At 49.2% G+C, this 17,500-nt stretch overlaps 1 protein-coding gene across 1 annotated transcript in view; it reads right to left on the bottom strand.

The window, feature by feature from the left end:
- Positions 1–17,500, bottom strand: part of rnf123 (ring finger protein 123) — a 90,828-nt gene that overhangs the window by 53,926 nt on the left and 19,402 nt on the right. The window contains exons 22-31 of the mRNA XM_087841147.1: positions 17,159–17,351; positions 14,537–14,682; positions 12,812–12,895; positions 11,642–11,749; positions 11,361–11,538; positions 9,841–9,915; positions 8,185–8,272; positions 6,971–7,058; positions 4,448–4,532; positions 822–961 (exon numbers count right to left, since the gene is read on the bottom strand). Coding sequence (XP_087697273.1) covers positions 822–961; positions 4,448–4,532; positions 6,971–7,058; positions 8,185–8,272; positions 9,841–9,915; positions 11,361–11,538; positions 11,642–11,749; positions 12,812–12,895; positions 14,537–14,682; positions 17,159–17,351 — 1,185 coding nt within the window. The remainder of the gene's footprint in view (positions 1–821; positions 962–4,447; positions 4,533–6,970; positions 7,059–8,184; positions 8,273–9,840; positions 9,916–11,360; positions 11,539–11,641; positions 11,750–12,811; positions 12,896–14,536; positions 14,683–17,158; positions 17,352–17,500) is intronic.

Below are 17,500 nucleotides of genomic sequence, written 5' to 3' on the forward strand. Positions count from 1 at the left end.
ACCGGGCTTTCTGCCTGAACCTCTGCAGGTGTGAAATCGAGGAGCTGCGTCGAGCTTCGCGTTCGCCAGTTTGAACCGAAGCAGCAGACGAGGAGGTGGACAGCGAGGAAACATGAGCCTAATCTCTGAAACGCTGTGAGCGCTGGCCCGGCTGAAAATACCCCGGCGTCCCGCAGGAATACGATCAATTACAGCGCTGAGTGGATGATTCGCTGCATCTAACTAAGGATTTCCAGAAAAGCCCGAATAATCGTATTAAAGGGAAACAAAGCTCGGCGCTACAGCTGACACGCCTCAGGCTGCGTTCACGCTCGTGTTTCACTCAGAGGTCAAACACAACCTTCAGTCCACAGCAACGCACGACGAGCAGGAAGTGAGGTCAGACCGGCCTCAGCTGTGAGTGCACCTGCAAGGTCACAGTGGGCACACCTGTCAGGTGATGTCGTGTCAGCACGAACACTAGGAGCCGCTTCCTGCACTCTGTGTAACATCCAGCAGGGGGCGACTGTGAGAACAGGTTCTGCTCCTCGCCCGAGGACGCGGGCTCCACGTTTGGATAGATCTGACCTTATATATAAAAACGTAATTTTAATATTATTAAAAATATTATAAATTATTATATTAATAATGTGAGTCGGAGGTAAATATAAATATTAAATAAAGACATTATTAAACACGCTGTAATATGAATACTAAGAGATAATTTCAGGGTTTTTAAGTCGTTTCTGTTGATGTGTTAAATAACGAGAGTTGGTGTTTCTGGACCTTCGATTCAACGCCGTGTCCTGCGCGTGTCACCCGTACCTGCTGGTTGTTCTTACCTCCTGGATCATGCCGATGAACTCGGAGAAGGCCCAGTTGAGTTGGTTCAGGACGCTGTTGAGGAAAGAGGCGGCCATGTCTTTATCCATGCTGAGCAGCTCCGCCATGTGTCTCTGCAGCAGCAACGACGGACACGGCTCTGAACCAATCAGATGACAGAGGACAGGTGAGCAGAGAGAAAGCAGAGGACCGGACGCCGCCCGGCCCGCCCCGGCAGCAGGTGTAGGACGCCGTGTGGACAGCGATACAGACACTCGCCGTTTCCTCTGTGTACATGTACAATGACAATAAAGGCCTATTCTATTCTACTCTATTCTATTCTATTCTATTCTACTCTATTCTATTCTACTCTACTCTATTCTACATGTCTGTCATATTCTTCAAAACCAAAGCAAACATGAGTGAAAGGAAACGGGACACCGAGGGAAGACGGTCACGCAGAGGAGGGATGGAGGAGGAAGGACACGGCAAAGACTGGGAACTCTGAGGAGGAGGAAGAGGAGGAGGAGGCAGCAAATAGATGAAGGACGGCTCTCTGGCGCTCCGGCCTCCTTCGGGAGAGCTGACGGAGCTCCGTGGAGTCATTAAAGCTTCTCTGCCCTCTGAACAACATAACAACAACACCCGCTGAGTCTCAAGTACGACGCTGTGAGACGCTCCAGTTGGGGTTTATTAATAATTGATTTATCGATTAAATCGATTCTGGATAACGGGATATCGATTAATTTAAATCCTGAATAGATTTTAATATAAATTTATTTTGCCCAAAACGCCAGAATCTCAGGTTAAACCTGAAAATTTAAACAACCACCAACACAGTGAATGAGCAGGAACACGGTTCTGCACAAAGACGTGAACACAAAGGGGGGGGGGGGGGGGGGGGGGGGGTGTCTGAGGGGGGTTTGCGTCGTCGGTAGCGCTGCCTGGGTCTGCCCGAGCTGATCCCCGGTTGGGCCCCCTGACTCGATTTCCTGAATGCTGCAGTTTTATCGTGGGCCATAATAATAATAATAATAATAATAATAATAATAAAAAGAAAAATATGTACTGATCTGAATTATAATATTTCTGTCTGAAGCAAAATTTCCCAGATTCAAATCGAATCGATTCTAGAAACGAGTGACGATACGCAGCCCTGTTTATTACTGGGATCACTGGGTTTTTCTGGGCTCCACCAGCACAGCAGAGCTACAGATTTGATTTCTTACGATTGAAGGAAACTCCGTTTACACGGAGCACAAATATGAATCCAATTAACAAAGCTCCATTAAAACTGATGCACGATGAAATGAAGCTATTAGGCCTCGAGCTTCAAACAGAGGCAGCGTCTGTGTTTCACACCCGCCACGAGCGCACAGCAGCTGCATTATGAGCACCACCCAGACCGCCTCCGCCTTTTATATTTGTGCGTTTTCCACTGATGTCCAAAGACGAGCTCGCAGTAAGACAAGAATCCAACAGAGTTTCTGTAAACGTGCGACTGCGAGTCCTAATGAAGAAGGAAGGAAAAGCTCGATCACGCGAGAACAGACAGACTCCAAGTGTCCAGAGCAGGATGTCAAACTCTTCTTCTACTGTGGGAAACAAACAGCTCACTTTGGTCTCAGGCCGGACCAGCGAGCGCCGCGTCAGTGTGAAGACAACGACACGTCTCACTTTGAATGCTGCTGTCAGACGATAAGAAACGTGTCAAACTCTCGACTGTCCTGTGATCACACAACCTCTCTGCTCATTTTTGGATTTTCTTTCCAGTAATCTATTTTAAAGTCAACAGTTTTTTATTTAAACCTTATATTACATAGAATAGAAAAGAATAGAATAGAATAATCCTTTAAGGGGAAATTTGGTTGTAACAGCAGCCAAAAAGACACATATTACCATAACTGTTATTATTATTATTATTATATTACTAAATCACCTGCAACCTGAACGCACTGTGGGGTGGGTCTTTATCCCCAAGAAAAGAAACAGACTCTGAAATAACTTTCAAGAATTGTCCACAGACTGGAGTCTTTGCTGGGCCAATTCTGGCCCCTGGGCCTTATGTTTGACACCCCTGATCTAAAGCAGATTCAGATCAGCTGGAGGGCAACGGGGGCAGCTGTGCCTCCGACCTGAGGAGACAACCTGAAACTGAGTATCGACCGATTCCCACCAGAGGGTCGTTTATAGATTCAGTCCAACGTGCACTTCAGGCTGAGTCGGGCTGAGGTTCAGGAGAGAGGAAGGAAGGGAGCAGGAGACACGGAGACAGCGAGGACAAAAGTGGGAGAGGTGAAATGATGAACTTACTCTGGAAACTAGCAATGGACAGATCTCCTGAAAGGCATGCAAAGGAGAAGCACAGAGAAGTCAGCGTCCGTGCAGGAGGAAGACTCGGGTTCAGCTTCTGTCCCAGCTCATATCCACGACACGCCCTCTGACACCACCCACGCCCCATGCCACGCCCCCCGACATCAGCCACGCCTCGTGCCACGCCCCCCGATCCATGCCACGCCCCCGACCCATGCCACGCCCTGAGTCTGACGATTATTCATCTTTAACCTCTGGTCACAGTGGACCTCCCTCATCCATCCCTCAGTTCGCCATCGTCAGCCTATCAGACTTTAAGCTGGGCGAGTAGTGACGAAGATGATGATGGGTGGCTCAGGGTCACTTCCTTCAGAGACGAGGAGAGGGGTTCGAGCTCTGCACGCTGACCCAGATCAGCAGGAATAACAAACACGCTGGACGAGCGCCCAAACCTGATGGCAGGCGTAGCGTAGTGTAGTCGGCAGTGGCTCCTCTCCATCACTCCGTCTCTATTCTGTGTTTATTCTGTCTCTACTGAATCTCTATTCTGTCCTTTGGGAGTGCGCTGAGAAGCTGGAAGGAGCACTCCGAGAGTGAGGCAGACAGTGAAGAGGAGGAACTGAGGGCAGCTACGAAGAGGATGAAGATTGGACGGTCCAGATAAAACACCTGTGCAGGTACGGAGCCGTCCAGGAGAGAGGCTGGTGTGTAACTGACCTAAAGTAATGAATGAATTAGTTTCCCCTTTAAAAGACTTTAGTGAGCTACTTTCCTTTCTGTTGTTATTTTAGCGTCGAGACGTTTTATTGCATTTTATTTCCCATCCTCAGCTCTTTAAACACTCACTGAGGAGCGTCACAGTGAGGGGATGCGCTGGAGGGCATAAAGCGCTGCAGGCCCGGATCAGACGGTGTAAACGGGCTAAAATGCCTCCACGAGACGATGCAGAGCTCGGCGTGCGAGGACCGACCAGCGCTTCCCTCTGAGAGCAGATGTTTCTGCGTGACGGCGAGTCGAGGCCGTCTGTGTTTTTGAGCACAAACACTGACGCGCTGCAGAGCTGCTTCCTAAAATAAAACGTCTTCATCTCAGCACAAACATCACACAACTTTGTGATTCATTTCTGACGTTCACCTCCACAAACGCTGATGATTAAAGCCGTAAATCACAGCGAGCTGCGGCAAAAATAACCTGCAGACGAGGCAGCCGCCGCCTCAATTTATTTATGGAAATTGATGAAAGAACGAGAACCTGAACCGGGAACGTGCTGGAAACCAAGAGGCGGAGGCGGGAGCTGATGACAAGCATGCACAGAACAGCAAAGAGCACCTACTCTGCAGACTGGGCAGGTTGGCGTCCTCGGGTTTGGTTTTCAGGAGATGAGGGAGGCGAGTGTATCTGTAGCCAAAACCACAACCCTGAGGAAGAGAGAGGATGAAGGTCAGCAGAGCTGCAGGGAGACGGCTCCTCTCAGTCAAACACAACAACAACACTGAAGCGTCAGGAAGATGATCGCTGAAGCATCTGCAGCACTGATGCTTCAGCGATCATCTTCCTGACGCTGCTTCACTTCTTGCAGCACTAACACTTAATCAGTGCTGATTTCACTGATTAACAATAAACGATCAATAAATGTTTGTGTTAGACAACAAATACTGAGCCCGAACACGTCACTGTATCTTTGTCAAACGGCCGTAATGACCTAAAGAACGGGTCAAACACTGATTTTCATCTTAAAGAAAGACGCCATGTCTGTGCTGACGGCCTCTCTTGACCACTCAGGGCATCCGTCAGTCTGTTAAAAGCTTGGCTGTGATTGGTCACAGCCGCTGCTCCACTTTCACCTGAGGCACGCCAGCGTGAACATGTTAACCCTTTGCAAGCTTCCTGTCAACATTATGGTTGCTATAGAGACTGAATGTGTTGGTGCATCAGTCTGCTGATCAGTAAACACCTTTCAGGTCGTTCAGCTGTTGCCCTTCATACAGGAGCTGCTTCTACTCTCCGGCCTCGAGCTCAACCTCGTCATCCTGTAAAGACACTGTTCTGCTTTTGGCTTCCTGTGAAGCTTGTTTTAAATGTGCTGCGTGAACAGACGTCACCAGAGCTGACGGCAGGAACGCAGCAGCTCCTCATACCAGCTGAGTAAGTAAAGTCTATTTAAAGCGCTTTTCACAGATAAAAACCACAAAGTGCTTTAACACACAAGAAATGTAAATATAAAACAAACTGTAAACAAAACAGCAATAAGACAATAAAAACAACATAAGAGGAAGTTAATAAAATGCTTTTCTAAATAAAAATGTCTTCAGCTGTTTTTTAAACAATGAGTCCGTGCAGCGTAGAGACCGTGGGGGAGAACTCCACAGCCGTGGGGGCGCTGCCTGAAAGGCCCAATCACCACGAGTTTTAAAACGAGGGCGCGCTACCACCTGACCTTAAAGCTCGAGAAGATGAATGCTGTGTCAGCAGGTCGGAGAAATATTAGAGACCATGTTGGGCCCTAAAGGTCAGAACTAAAATTTTCAAATCAAACCTAAAACTTACAGACAACCAGTGAAGGGAAGCTAAAACTAGAGTGATACGAGATAACAGTCGTGCTGCAGCTTTCTGCACCATCTGAAGACGATTTAAGGCTGATTTGTTAAAACAAGTAAAGGTTACATTAGTCTAAACGAGAGGAAATAAAAGCATGAATAATCATCTCAAGTTCAGGCTGTGACACCATCAGTCTGAGTTTAGAGATATTCAGTAAATGATAAAAACAGTTTGGAGCAGCTGCTCGAGCGACATCGAGGTTTCTGAGGCTCGATGTCACAGGAGGGTCTAAGAAGCTGATGAGCTGAAAAATCAGAGTTTCTGTCTTATCAGAGCTTAGTTGGAGGAAACTGTCATTTAACCGCTGGTTGATTTCTGTCAGGCAATGACTTAAATTAGACAATTTATAAAAGTCAGAAATCCTGAAGGAACAGTACAGTTAAATGTCATCAGCATAGAGATGATAGGAGATATTTTATAGCGCTTAATGATTTGGCTCAGGGGGAATAAATAAAGTAGAACTGGACCAGGACAGATCCCTGAGGCTCCGTGATTCATGAACAGTAAACATCTCTCACACAAACATGACATTTTAAAACAACAGCAGTAAACAAGTTGTTGAGTCTGTTTATCATGATGCTGATCTACAGCGTCAGAAGCAGAGCTGAGATCCAACAGGACCAGCACTGTGTGCTCTCTGCCATCACGATGTCACTGGATACTGTAAGCAAGGCCGTTTCAGTGGGATGCACTTTACAAAAACCAGACAGGAAAGTGTCCATAACAGCATTGTTATCCTGGAAATACTTAAGTTGTTCTACTACGTTTCTAAAACCTTCGATATAAAAGGTTTGGATATTGGCCTATAACTGTTAGGACGAGATGGATCCAGCTGAGGTTTCTTTAATATTGACTCAACAACAGCTTGTTTAAAGAAGCTGAAACTGAGCCAGTGTGAAGAGAAGTATTTATCATTTCCACAACACAGGGGCCGATGGAAACAAACTAGTGAAAGTGAAGATGGAAGGACATCGAGGGGGCTTGACGTCTGTTTTATATGACAAAGCAGGACGTTGATGTCACAGGAGTAAAATAAATGATTTGTGACTGAGCGCCTCATCACTGACGTGACCCAAACCCACCAAGATGGAGTTTAGGATAAACGCTGAGAGTGTGTGTCTGTGTGTGTGTGTGTGTGTGTGTGTGTCTGTCTGTGTGTGTGTGTCTGTGTGTGTGTGTGTGTGTGTGTGTCTGTCTGTGTGTGTGTGTGTCTGTGTGTGTGTCTGTGTGTGAGTGTGTGTGTGTGTGCGTGTCTCACCCTCCACAGTCTGACCAGGATCCAGTTGGTCTGGGCCCAGGGTCTCTGCTCATACGGAGCCAGCAGGTTCTTCATCATGGCCACTCGCCTGGAATCAGACAGGTGAGCATCAACACGTCACTTCCTGTCAGCTCCGACACATAAACATCATGTCAGTGAGAGCAGCTGTTTGCAGGACTGCTGAACAGCTGCTCTGACGCTGCTAACGTCACAGACGTTTGTTCAGAGCTCGGCTCGGTTACAGCAGCTAAAAAGGCACAAACAATAAAAACAATGACACTTCTCAGCCAGCTGTCAGAGTGCGAGCGCGCTACACGTGGACAGGACTAACACACAGGCCGAGGGCGTGGACCGAGGGAGGAAGTGGCGACACGCATCGTGCAACCTCCCTGTGAGCAGAGCTGAGGGACGTTTATCCGACTCGTCTGACTGATGCTCAGAAACGATGCGTGTGGCGTTTAGTGTAAAGAGACAAACTGCTCATCACGAGCTGCACGTCTCACACACGCTGATCCATCAGCTGTGGCGAGCTGACACCACATGACATCAGTCCCTTCAGGAGCTCCGTTTGTGAGCGCAGCTGTTATTCACATCAGACTGCCCCCGTCTCTGCCGACACCCCGCCGCTGGTCCCGCCCTGATGTTTGAACCCTGCCGGCAGGTTTCAGGGTCAGAGGTCAGATGAAAGCAGCTCTCAGAGTGGGTGTAGTGCATGGATCCAACTACACCACCCATAAACTCCAGCATGTTACAGAGGGCACAGCGTGGCCCTTTAACAGCCTTAAATACTGCCAGCCAATAAGAATCCACCATTAGAAGATTTAGCCTCTATTTTAAAACTCGAGCGCTGCGTCCGAATTCACACATGTGGCATGCTAATTGGTCGGTTCAAAGACAACTGGAGCCACGGGATTGGACCGCTGCAGGACATGAGCTCACGCCCGCCCCTCTCAGTGGAGCAGCGGTTAGCGCCATCGCCTCACAGCAGGAAGCGTCTCCCCGAGGTCGCCGGTTTCCTCCCGCACGCCAAGCACGCGCTCGTTAGCTTAACTGACTGCAGGTGAGAGAGTGAGCAGCGAGTGAGCGGCGAGTGTGTGTCACCCGCGATGGACTGGCCACCTGTCCAGGTGGGACGGGCGAGTAAGTGTTTACTGATCGCTGAGCAGCAGCTCAGAGTCACCCTGAAGGTTTTCTGGAAACAGAACCAGACTCACTGCTCCTCCGGGATCCTCTCCACTGCCCTGAGGGATTGTGGGTAACAGACGTAGCTGGCCAGCGCCTGCATCAGAGAGTCTTTGATATCTGAGGAGAGAGAGCAGAGATGCATTCAAAGACAGCTGGAAAAATAAACATTGCAGCAGGAAAACAGCTTCACTGCGCGTGTGCAGCAGCGCCCCCTGCTGTTTGCTTCCAGGTCGGTCTCACACACACACACACACACACACACACACACACACACACACACACACACACACACGATCAGTTACACCTTTCTAATGACACACTTATCAGCAGGCTCTCACTTTCCCATCCTCTACCCTTCCTCCTCCTCCTCCTCAGTCTCCTCATTAAAGATGGCAGTGAGGCGCGTCGAAGCCGTCGTCTCCTCCGCTGTCCTCCAGCAGGACTTCATAATTAACAGGTCCCGCCTCGCCGTTTGGACCAAACCGCTCAAGGCCGGATTTCCCCGCACGCCGTTTTATCTCGGATGATGGATGGAACTGCTGAGCTCATCATTTCTGCTGCGAGGCGTCCCGCGGTCCTCGGGGGATTCGGTTCATTAGTGATGGCGGGCTCCAGTGCTAGCCCTTCGTCTCCTCGTAGATGCACATTCGGTATGAATGTGAAGCTGCTACGTCACCTCGTTCAAGTTACCACATTCACACATACGAGGCTAAATGTTCGTCCTCAGCCTGGATCCAGATCAGCTCTCTGATTACACCAAGAGGAACCTTTGACTGTGGAGACCCATGTGACCTGCTCACACACGACACCCTCCTACTGGCCAACATGCAAACATCTCCACCCCTGTAAGGTGGTCATTCATAGACAAGAGGTGGTGAGGGGCTCAGAGGAGAGCCGCTGCTCCTCCGTATGGAAGGAGGCAGTGGAGGAGGTTCAGCATCTGACCAGGAGGCCCAGCACCACAGCTGGAGGAGGTGGAGGTCCAGGAGTGGGTGGATGGGTGGGTGGAGTATTTTACATATTTTAGGCATAAAAACTCAAGACTTTCGTTTGTGCTACAACAAAGTGTTGAGCACCCAGCAGGGGGCGCTGCTTCCTCTGACTGAAGCTGATCTGCACTAAAGACAAACACGGGGACAGAGAAGGACATGCGGGGACAGATTAAAGGAAAAGCCGTCCTAAAGGGTCAGCTGTGTGCTCCACCAGTGCTGCACAGACCCACACCACCCTCAGCTGTAAGGCTCTGTGGGTGGAGACACCAGCAACGTGCAGTGAAGCTAAGCTTGTTGCAGCTGGCCTCACTTTATAGAAATAAGGTTTTCTTCTAAACAGTCTCAGTAAGAACTGAAGAGGTCGAGAGGAGAGCGCCCTCCAGGCCGGTGGAGGCGTGTCTTTAATTAGAAATGAAGCCCAGTGTCCCACGCTGCACTGCGAGGGCAGCAGGACCGCAGAGAGGAGACTGCTGATTCCAGCGTGCTGCCCGTTACTCAACTAGAATCAAAGGTGGACTGCTCTGGCTCGCTGTGATTGGATGGAAACTGTGAGGCGTTTTCATGAAGTGGTGCCAAGGTCAGGGTTTTCCTTTAATCTGTCACACATCTTTATTGAAAATCTCCCCGAGACAGAAAAATGTTATAAAGCAAGATGTGTGTGTGTGTGTGTGTGTGTGTGTGTGCGTGTGTTACCTGTCCCAACGATGCGTGGATCTGCAAAGTGCTTCGCGAGGATGGCGGCGAGCTGAGTCAGAGTTTCCTCATAGCCTGAGGGAGAAAGATAAAGTAAAGTGTGTGTGTGTGTGTGTGTGTGTGTGTGTGTGTGTGTGTGTGTGTGTCTGCTTGTGCTTGTTTGTGATGAGCAGCAGAGTCTGTAGTTATGATTGTAAATGGCTTCAAACACACTTTCAGGCCTGAGGCTCATTTAGACCATCGGCTCTCAAACTGGGGTTCACGGACCCCCAGGGGTCTGCAAGCCAAAGATTGGAGGTCCAGGAAAACTCGTAGTGGCTCGTACATACATGTGCATCATCCGGGGTCGAGCTAATTACTCCAAATATTAATAAAATAATAATAAAAGTGCGTCCAGTTCATCAAGTAACGCAAACGTCAAACCAGCTAAAATGAGACCGTATGACCTCAGTATGACCTCAGTATGACCTCAGTATGACCTCAGTATGACCTCAGTATGACCTCAAGTCGGCTTTATCCAGGATGCAAGTGTCTAAGTACTAACAAATGAATCAATGAAGCGTCTCATCACAAAGCATGTTTCATCTGCATGAGGACTGTAAGGTAAGAGGTTTCCCCTGACGCTGTCAGACTGCGAGCTGCAGGAGCTGCTCGGATCACCTGGTACCAGGTACGACCGAATGGAAACCTCTGATAACCGTGGTGAACCGTGCCGAGCAGGTACTACTGCTAAAGAAGCTTTGCCCTCTTCTTTCACAGATGATGGTGTCATTGCGTGTGAATGGTCACATGGTGTGCCCATCAAAATACTGCGCCGCCTGTCTGCATGGATTCCCAGCAGGGCTGCAGATGCGGCTCTCACATACCGGCGGCCCGTTAATGACTGACGGATGAAATCATCTCGTACGGCTGACACGCCCACTCTAGAGATCAGGAAACGCCCTGTTGAGGTCAGAGGAGAAGGGCAGACTGCTTCGAGCTGATAGGAAGTCTAAAGAAATAACCGCTAATCGATAACCAATGAAATAACTCGTTATAACCAAGGTGTGCAGAGGAGCAGCAGCAGATCGCCGTCTCACTCCTGAAGCTAAGAACAGAAAAACGATCAATCTGGACGTTTCCTTACGTCTGCTGCGACGCACACGTGGTCGGCTCAGAGGTGGGGAGAGCACGACCACTGTGTGAGCGTTCAGGCTGTGGGGGGGTGATGCTGTGGGGAGACTTTCAGTACAAGCATCGTTTAAACACACAAACACGAGACGGGAAACTGGAGACAAAAACCCGACGTCACAGAAACGACATCAACCTGAAACAGGATCAAAAACTCATCAGCACAGCTGGACCACGACTCGCACAGGTGCAGACACCTCCGACAGGTGAGGGTGGAAACGCTCGGCTTCACAGCAAAGACTAACACAAAAATAAATCTTCCAATTGTCTTCCATAACAGCCCTGATGAAGCGCGCCCTGCCTCAGGTCAGCCTCAAACATCACCTGCAGGCTGGGTGGGCGGTCCTTACCGGGCAGCTCGTCCATGCCGTTAGCCGGGCTGAAGTAGTTCTTCAGGGCGCTGTACGCGTTCATGGCGACGTTGAGGTAGAACTCTGATGTGAAGGCGAACAGAGAGCCGGTGTTGTCGGCGTGCTCGATGGTGCGGATGCAGACACACAGCAGCCAGTAGATGTCCAGCATCTTCTCCTGGAGACAGAGCAGCAGCTCAGAAACAACAAAATCCACATTTAACGCAGACGCACAGCGGGCGCGGCGGGCGCGGCGGGCGCGGCGGGCGCAGCGGGCTCACCTTGGAGTAGATGGTGGCGTTGATCCAGGCCAGCCTCCTGCTCAGGTGGTTCAGCTTCTCTGCAAAAACCTTCTGGCTCTTCTGCAGCTCCTCCAGGATGTCGGCCCTCTGAAACAGACACGCCATCATTAAGCAGCCGAGCGTCGGTGCGGCGTTCGTTTACTCCGTTATTCCCTGGACCGCAGGAACGGAGACGCTGCCAGCTGCTGTGCAGATGTGAGCAGGTACGTGTGCCTCTGATCGGACGTGACGTGCACGCTGCAGGTTTCTGGTTCCCTGCAGTTAACGAGGACATACACGGCCTGACTGAGGCCCTCGCCGACCACAGGACGCGCTCCTGATGGGGGCGCTCCTCCTACGCTTCCCGTCTGCCTTCAGAGAACGAGTTTACTCTGCGGCACTAATGAGAGGAGCTTCAGCATCACAAGGGGCTGACAGCAGCGCGGCCAATTACCTCGAGAAGAGCTCCGACAAACAGAGAGGAGTGCGTCGGATTTATTAATGAGGACGGACCAACAGCGGCGTTTGAACGAGGGTTTCTAGACTCCGTGGAAACCAGAGGAGGCCTGAGTCTCACTTTAACACATTTAAGTTTAATAACTGCAGCGACCATCAATAAAGAAATCCTGCAGAGAGAACGACAGGAAAACATGAAGCGTGGCAGAAGATGAGGCCTGTTGGTGGGAATGCGTCGCCTCAGTGAGGGGTGGAGGGGTCGTTAACCGAGCCACCCCCCCTTTCACTGAGATGCTCTTTTGTTCTATTGCTCGTGTCGTTGGATCCAATCAGAAGTGATCTCACGTGCAGACAGAGAGCAGACACACGGACACGTTTCTGCTGTCGAGGGAAATAAGACGCTCTGTAACCACAAATCAAAAGCTAAGCAGTCGTTTTCGTTAGCCTGCAACAAAGGTCTTTCTCCCATAGGGGGCGCCACAGCCAATCATCTGCCTCCATCTCCCAGCATCCATGAACCTCCTCTGAGCTCCTCCCCCACTGCAGTGATAATCTGTCTGACGGGTCAATCAGCCAATCAGGTCCCACCACTGACCCCACCCACCTCACCAATCTGAGCCTGGTCTGAGTGACCTGAGTGATGAGGGTCACTCAGACCAGGCACTGCTTCTAAAACTCGCTCTGATGTCCAGCTGAGACGGCGGCGGCACTCACTCTGGCGGGGCAGCGGGCGATCTTCTCCTCCGTGTCCTTCAGCGCCACGGCGTACTCGTGGACGTCGTCCGCCACCACCACCATCTGAGAGGAGAGACGCATGTCAACACACTGCTGAGAAAAACACTGGAGGCAGCAGAGTCTCACCACGCAGCAGCTACGTGATGGAAACGTTACAGACTCACAGAGGCGCTTTTAAATGAGACAGGGGTCAGAGGTCGCACAGCGTTAGTGTCGGGAGGATTACTGAGAGATGAGCCGATCGAAGGCTCAGTGAGGCGCCCGTGTTTGACCAGAGGACTCGGAGCGCTTCGCTTTAACGCAGACACGTTATTCAGACACCTCGAATAAAAACGTAAAATAAAACCAGACACATGAATCACAGCTCTGAGCGTAGCAGCGCTGCTTCGGGTCAACCCACCCGAGAGAAAGGTGGATGCAGCTAAAGGTCAGGACCGCCCAAAGATACAAGTTTTAAATATAGAAGTTTTAAACAAGGAGGGATTATTAACAGTGATGTGACCAACTGGAGCGTGAGGAGCACCGAACTCACTGTGTGGCAGCAAAACCAGCTGCAGAGTCACAGGAATAAAATATGCAGCATTAACCTTTACAGCAAAGTTCAGTGCTAGGACCAATTCTGTTTACATTATACATGCTTCCCTTAGGCAGCATCATTAGAAGACATAGCATACATTTTCACTGCTATGCAGATGACACCCAGCTCTATCTGTCCATGAAGCCAGATAACACACACCAATGAGTTAAACTGCAGGAATGTCTTAAAGACATAAAGACCTGGATGGCCACTAACTTTCTGCTTCTTAACTCAGATCAAACTGAGGTCATTGTACTCGGCGCTGAAAAGCTTAGAAATATGGTATCTAAGCAGATTCTTACTCTGGATGGCATTACCTTGGCCTCCAGTAACACTGTGAGGAACCTTGGAGTCATTTTTGACCAGGATATGTCCTTCAACACACATATTAAACAAATATGTAAGACTGCGTTCTTCCATTTGTGCAACATCTCTAAAGTTAGAAATATCCTGTCTCAGAGTGACGCTGAAAAACTAGTTCATGCATTTATTACTTCCAGGCTGGACGACTGTAATTCATTATTATCAGGAAGTCCTAAAAACTCACTGAAAAGCCTTCAGTTAATCCAAAATGCTGCAGCAAGAGTCCTGACAGGGACTAGAAAGAGAGCAGATTTCTCCTGTTTTGGCTTCCTGTTAAATCCAGAATTCAAAATCCTGCTCCTCACATACAAGGTCTTAAATAATCAGGCCCCATCTTATCTTAATGACCTTGTAGTACCATATCACCCTATTAGAGCACTTCGCTCTCGCTCTGCAGGCCTACTTGTTGTTCCTAGAGTATTTAAAAGTAGAATGGGAGGCAGAGCCTTCAGTTTTCAGGCCCCTCTTCTGTGGAACCAGCTTCCAGTTTGGATTCAGGAGACAGACACTATCTCTACTTTCAAGATTAGGCTTCAAACTTTCCTTTAAAGCATAAAGTTAGGGCTGCAACGGTTCATCGTGTGTTTCAAATAATTCGATTAGAAAAAATTCTGGACACAAATTCTTTGCTTCGGCACTTCGTTTAAGGCCATGACGCTCGCTGGTCTTCATCGCAGACACCACAGACGTGCACACACACACACACACTCACACTCACACACTCTCACACTCACTCACACACACACACACACACACACTCTCACCTTCCCCAGCTGCTGATGGACACTCAGGTTGTACATCATCACGATCCCGTCCACGATCTCCAGCAGCGACTTGTCTGCAATTTGTTGATCGGGCTCCTCGAGCGGTCGCCCCAGCAACAGGCCGTCGTTGCCATGACTTCCCTCGACTTCAGGTTGCAGAGAAACAGGAAATGGTTAAAAAAGGCAGGAGATTTTTACAGCTGTGGCACTTCCACCCAAAGGCGATGATAACTGGCTCCACGCCAACTTCACGCTGTGTCTAACCGGCCAATCAGGCACGAGCACCTCATTAGACTAATGAAGGAAACAACCAGAGACCAACTTAGTCTGGGCCAACAGTGAAAAATAATGATGTGAAATCAACAGGACACCCGACACACAGGAAGTGACCCAATTAAAGCTCCCAGCACACCTCGTGAAGCTGAACACGCCGGGCTGAACGCACGTGGTATGAAACAAACGGGTGGACACAAAATTTGCAGGTGCAAGTTTTGCATTTTGAGGAGAAATTTATTTTAAGTGAAGAAAAGCTGAATTTGAGTGAACAAAATTCATTGCTGCGTGCAAAAACTGTATTTCAGTGTTTGACACACACACACACACACACAGCAGCCCCTCTCGCTCAGTTTTTGCATTTGTGCTCGCTCGCAACGTGTTGCTCGCGCTCGCAACGTGTTGCTCGCGCTCGCAACGTGTTGCTCGCGCTCGCAACGTGTTGCTCGCGCTCGCAACGTGTTGCTCGCGCTCGCAACGTGTTGCTCGCGCTCGCAACGTGTTGCTCGCGCTCGCAACGTGTTGCTCGCGCTCGCAACGTGTTGCTCGCGCTCGCAACGTGTTGCTCGCGCTCGCAACGTGTTGCTCGCGCTCTCAACGTGTTGCTCGCGCTCTCAACGTGTTGCTCGCGCTCTCAACGTGTTGCTCGCGCTCTCAACGTTTCTGCCCGTGCGCGCTCAACTCTTTCTCTACATCGTTATATTTGTGCCACAAAACCAGCCAATCACAGGGTTGGATGCAAAAAAATCTGATTGGCTGTTTTGGTCTCCAATCAGCTCGAAATGACGAAATGCAATATCCCAGAATGCATTTCATCCAAAACTCAAACGAGGCAGTGGCGGAGGAACACAGAGGGGCGGAGTTTGAAATATTTCTCTTTCTGGGTCACAAAATAAACTTTTAAGATATTTTCCTTTGAATAAAACAAAGCTGCTGTGACAGAGATGCACAGTCTTGTTGGTATATATGTATGATTTGCATCACCTTCATGTTTCCAAACCCACATCATGACCAGCAGCTTTACAGCTGTGGCTCCAGCAAACATCAGCTGATACTAGAAATTAATATTAAATACATTCTAACAACAGCTGATCAAGCTTAAGTGTGCTGCTGTTGTTTAGCACAACATCCGCTGGTTTCCTGTTTCTGGTGCAAAGTGGGAGAAACAAACAAGAGAGACGATCAGCTGATCATTGATCAGTTTCATGATTGAAGTAGAAACAGGAGAGAATGAGAGAAGAAGAGGCAGCTGTGCAGCAAAGACAGAATAACTTCAGCTTTGTGTCTTTTTCCATTCTAGCTGAAGTCCGGGACGAATCGCGTTCCTTTTCCCCTCAATACAGATGTATTTTAATTGGTCCAGCCCAGAGCTGATCATGACCAACTGGCTAATCCACCACCTTTCATTGTTTGTTTTAAATGGTATAAACAAACAAACATAAAAATGAAAAATCATCATCAGCCCACCGGGCAAATGTCCGGGATGCCCAACGGCCAGTCCAGCTGTGCGGTCAGCTGGTGGGTAACAGGCATCTCCAAAAACATTAGAGCAGTTATGCAAATATGTGATGTCCTGATGAATCGAGCAGATATTTGAAGTTTACACAGAAACATTCTCACATGAAAATATCTTAAAAGTTTATTTTGTGATCCAGACAGAGTAATATTTCAAACTCCACCCCTCTGTGTTCCTCCGCCACTGCCTCCTTTGAGTTTTGGTCAAAATGCATTCTGGGATATTGCATTTCGTCATTTTGAGCTGATTGGAGACCAAAACAGCCAATCAGATTTTTTTGCATCCAAGTCTGTGATTGGCTGGTTTTGTGGCACAAATATAACGATGTAGAGAAAGAGTTGAGCGCGCACGGGCAGAAATGTTGAGAGCGCGAGCAAATGTGTGTGTGTGTGTGTGTGTGGATAATAGCAAACACTGGAATACTTTCTTTGCACGCAGGAATGAATTTTGTTCACTCAAATTCAGCTTTTCTTCGCTCCAAATAAATTTCTCCTCAAAATGCAAAACTTGCAACTGCAAACTTTTTTACGTGCGCTCAGAATAGCAGCACAAAAATAACGCCATGCATCCACAGAGGAAGTGACTCGCTCGTCACGTTGACGCCTAGGTGAACCTCACACAATTAAATTCTGAGTCTCACTTCCTAAAAGCTCCACGCAAAGCGAGCAAATGTGGATTCCCTGTGTTGCTGTTCATCACGCCTGTAAAAGAAATCCCTGACCTCCTGCTGCCAGCAGGGGGCGCCACGCACCGGCACATAGACCTGCTTCGTATTTTCAAACGCAGGAGAAGCTGATGCCAGTGAGTTCTGTAGCAGAGCGAGCTGTACTCACTGTCCTCCTCGGTGCGCTGCTCCACGGCGAGCGTTCGGACCTTCACCTTCTCCGGCTGACTCAGGGGTCGCCTGGGGGTCATCAGGCTGACGGCGGCCGTGCTCAAGAAGCGGTTGGCCCGACCCAAAGTGGGAGAACTCAACCAGCTGGGCCTCGCCAGAGCTCCGCCCATCGCCACGGCCCCGGGCAGCCTCTGTGGTCAGACAAAAAAAAAAGTGATGTCAGAGGATCAGGAGGTCAGAGGTCACGGATGTTTGGTCACACATTTAGAAACTATGGATATTAAACATCAGTGAGGATAAATTTTTAAAAGCTTTAAAACATGAGGGGACACGTTTTACC

Source organism: Neolamprologus brichardi, chromosome 5 (assembly GCF_056152115.1).
Source record: "Neolamprologus brichardi isolate AB-2024 chromosome 5, ASM5615211v1, whole genome shotgun sequence".
NCBI lineage: Eukaryota > Metazoa > Chordata > Actinopteri > Cichliformes > Cichlidae > Neolamprologus > Neolamprologus brichardi.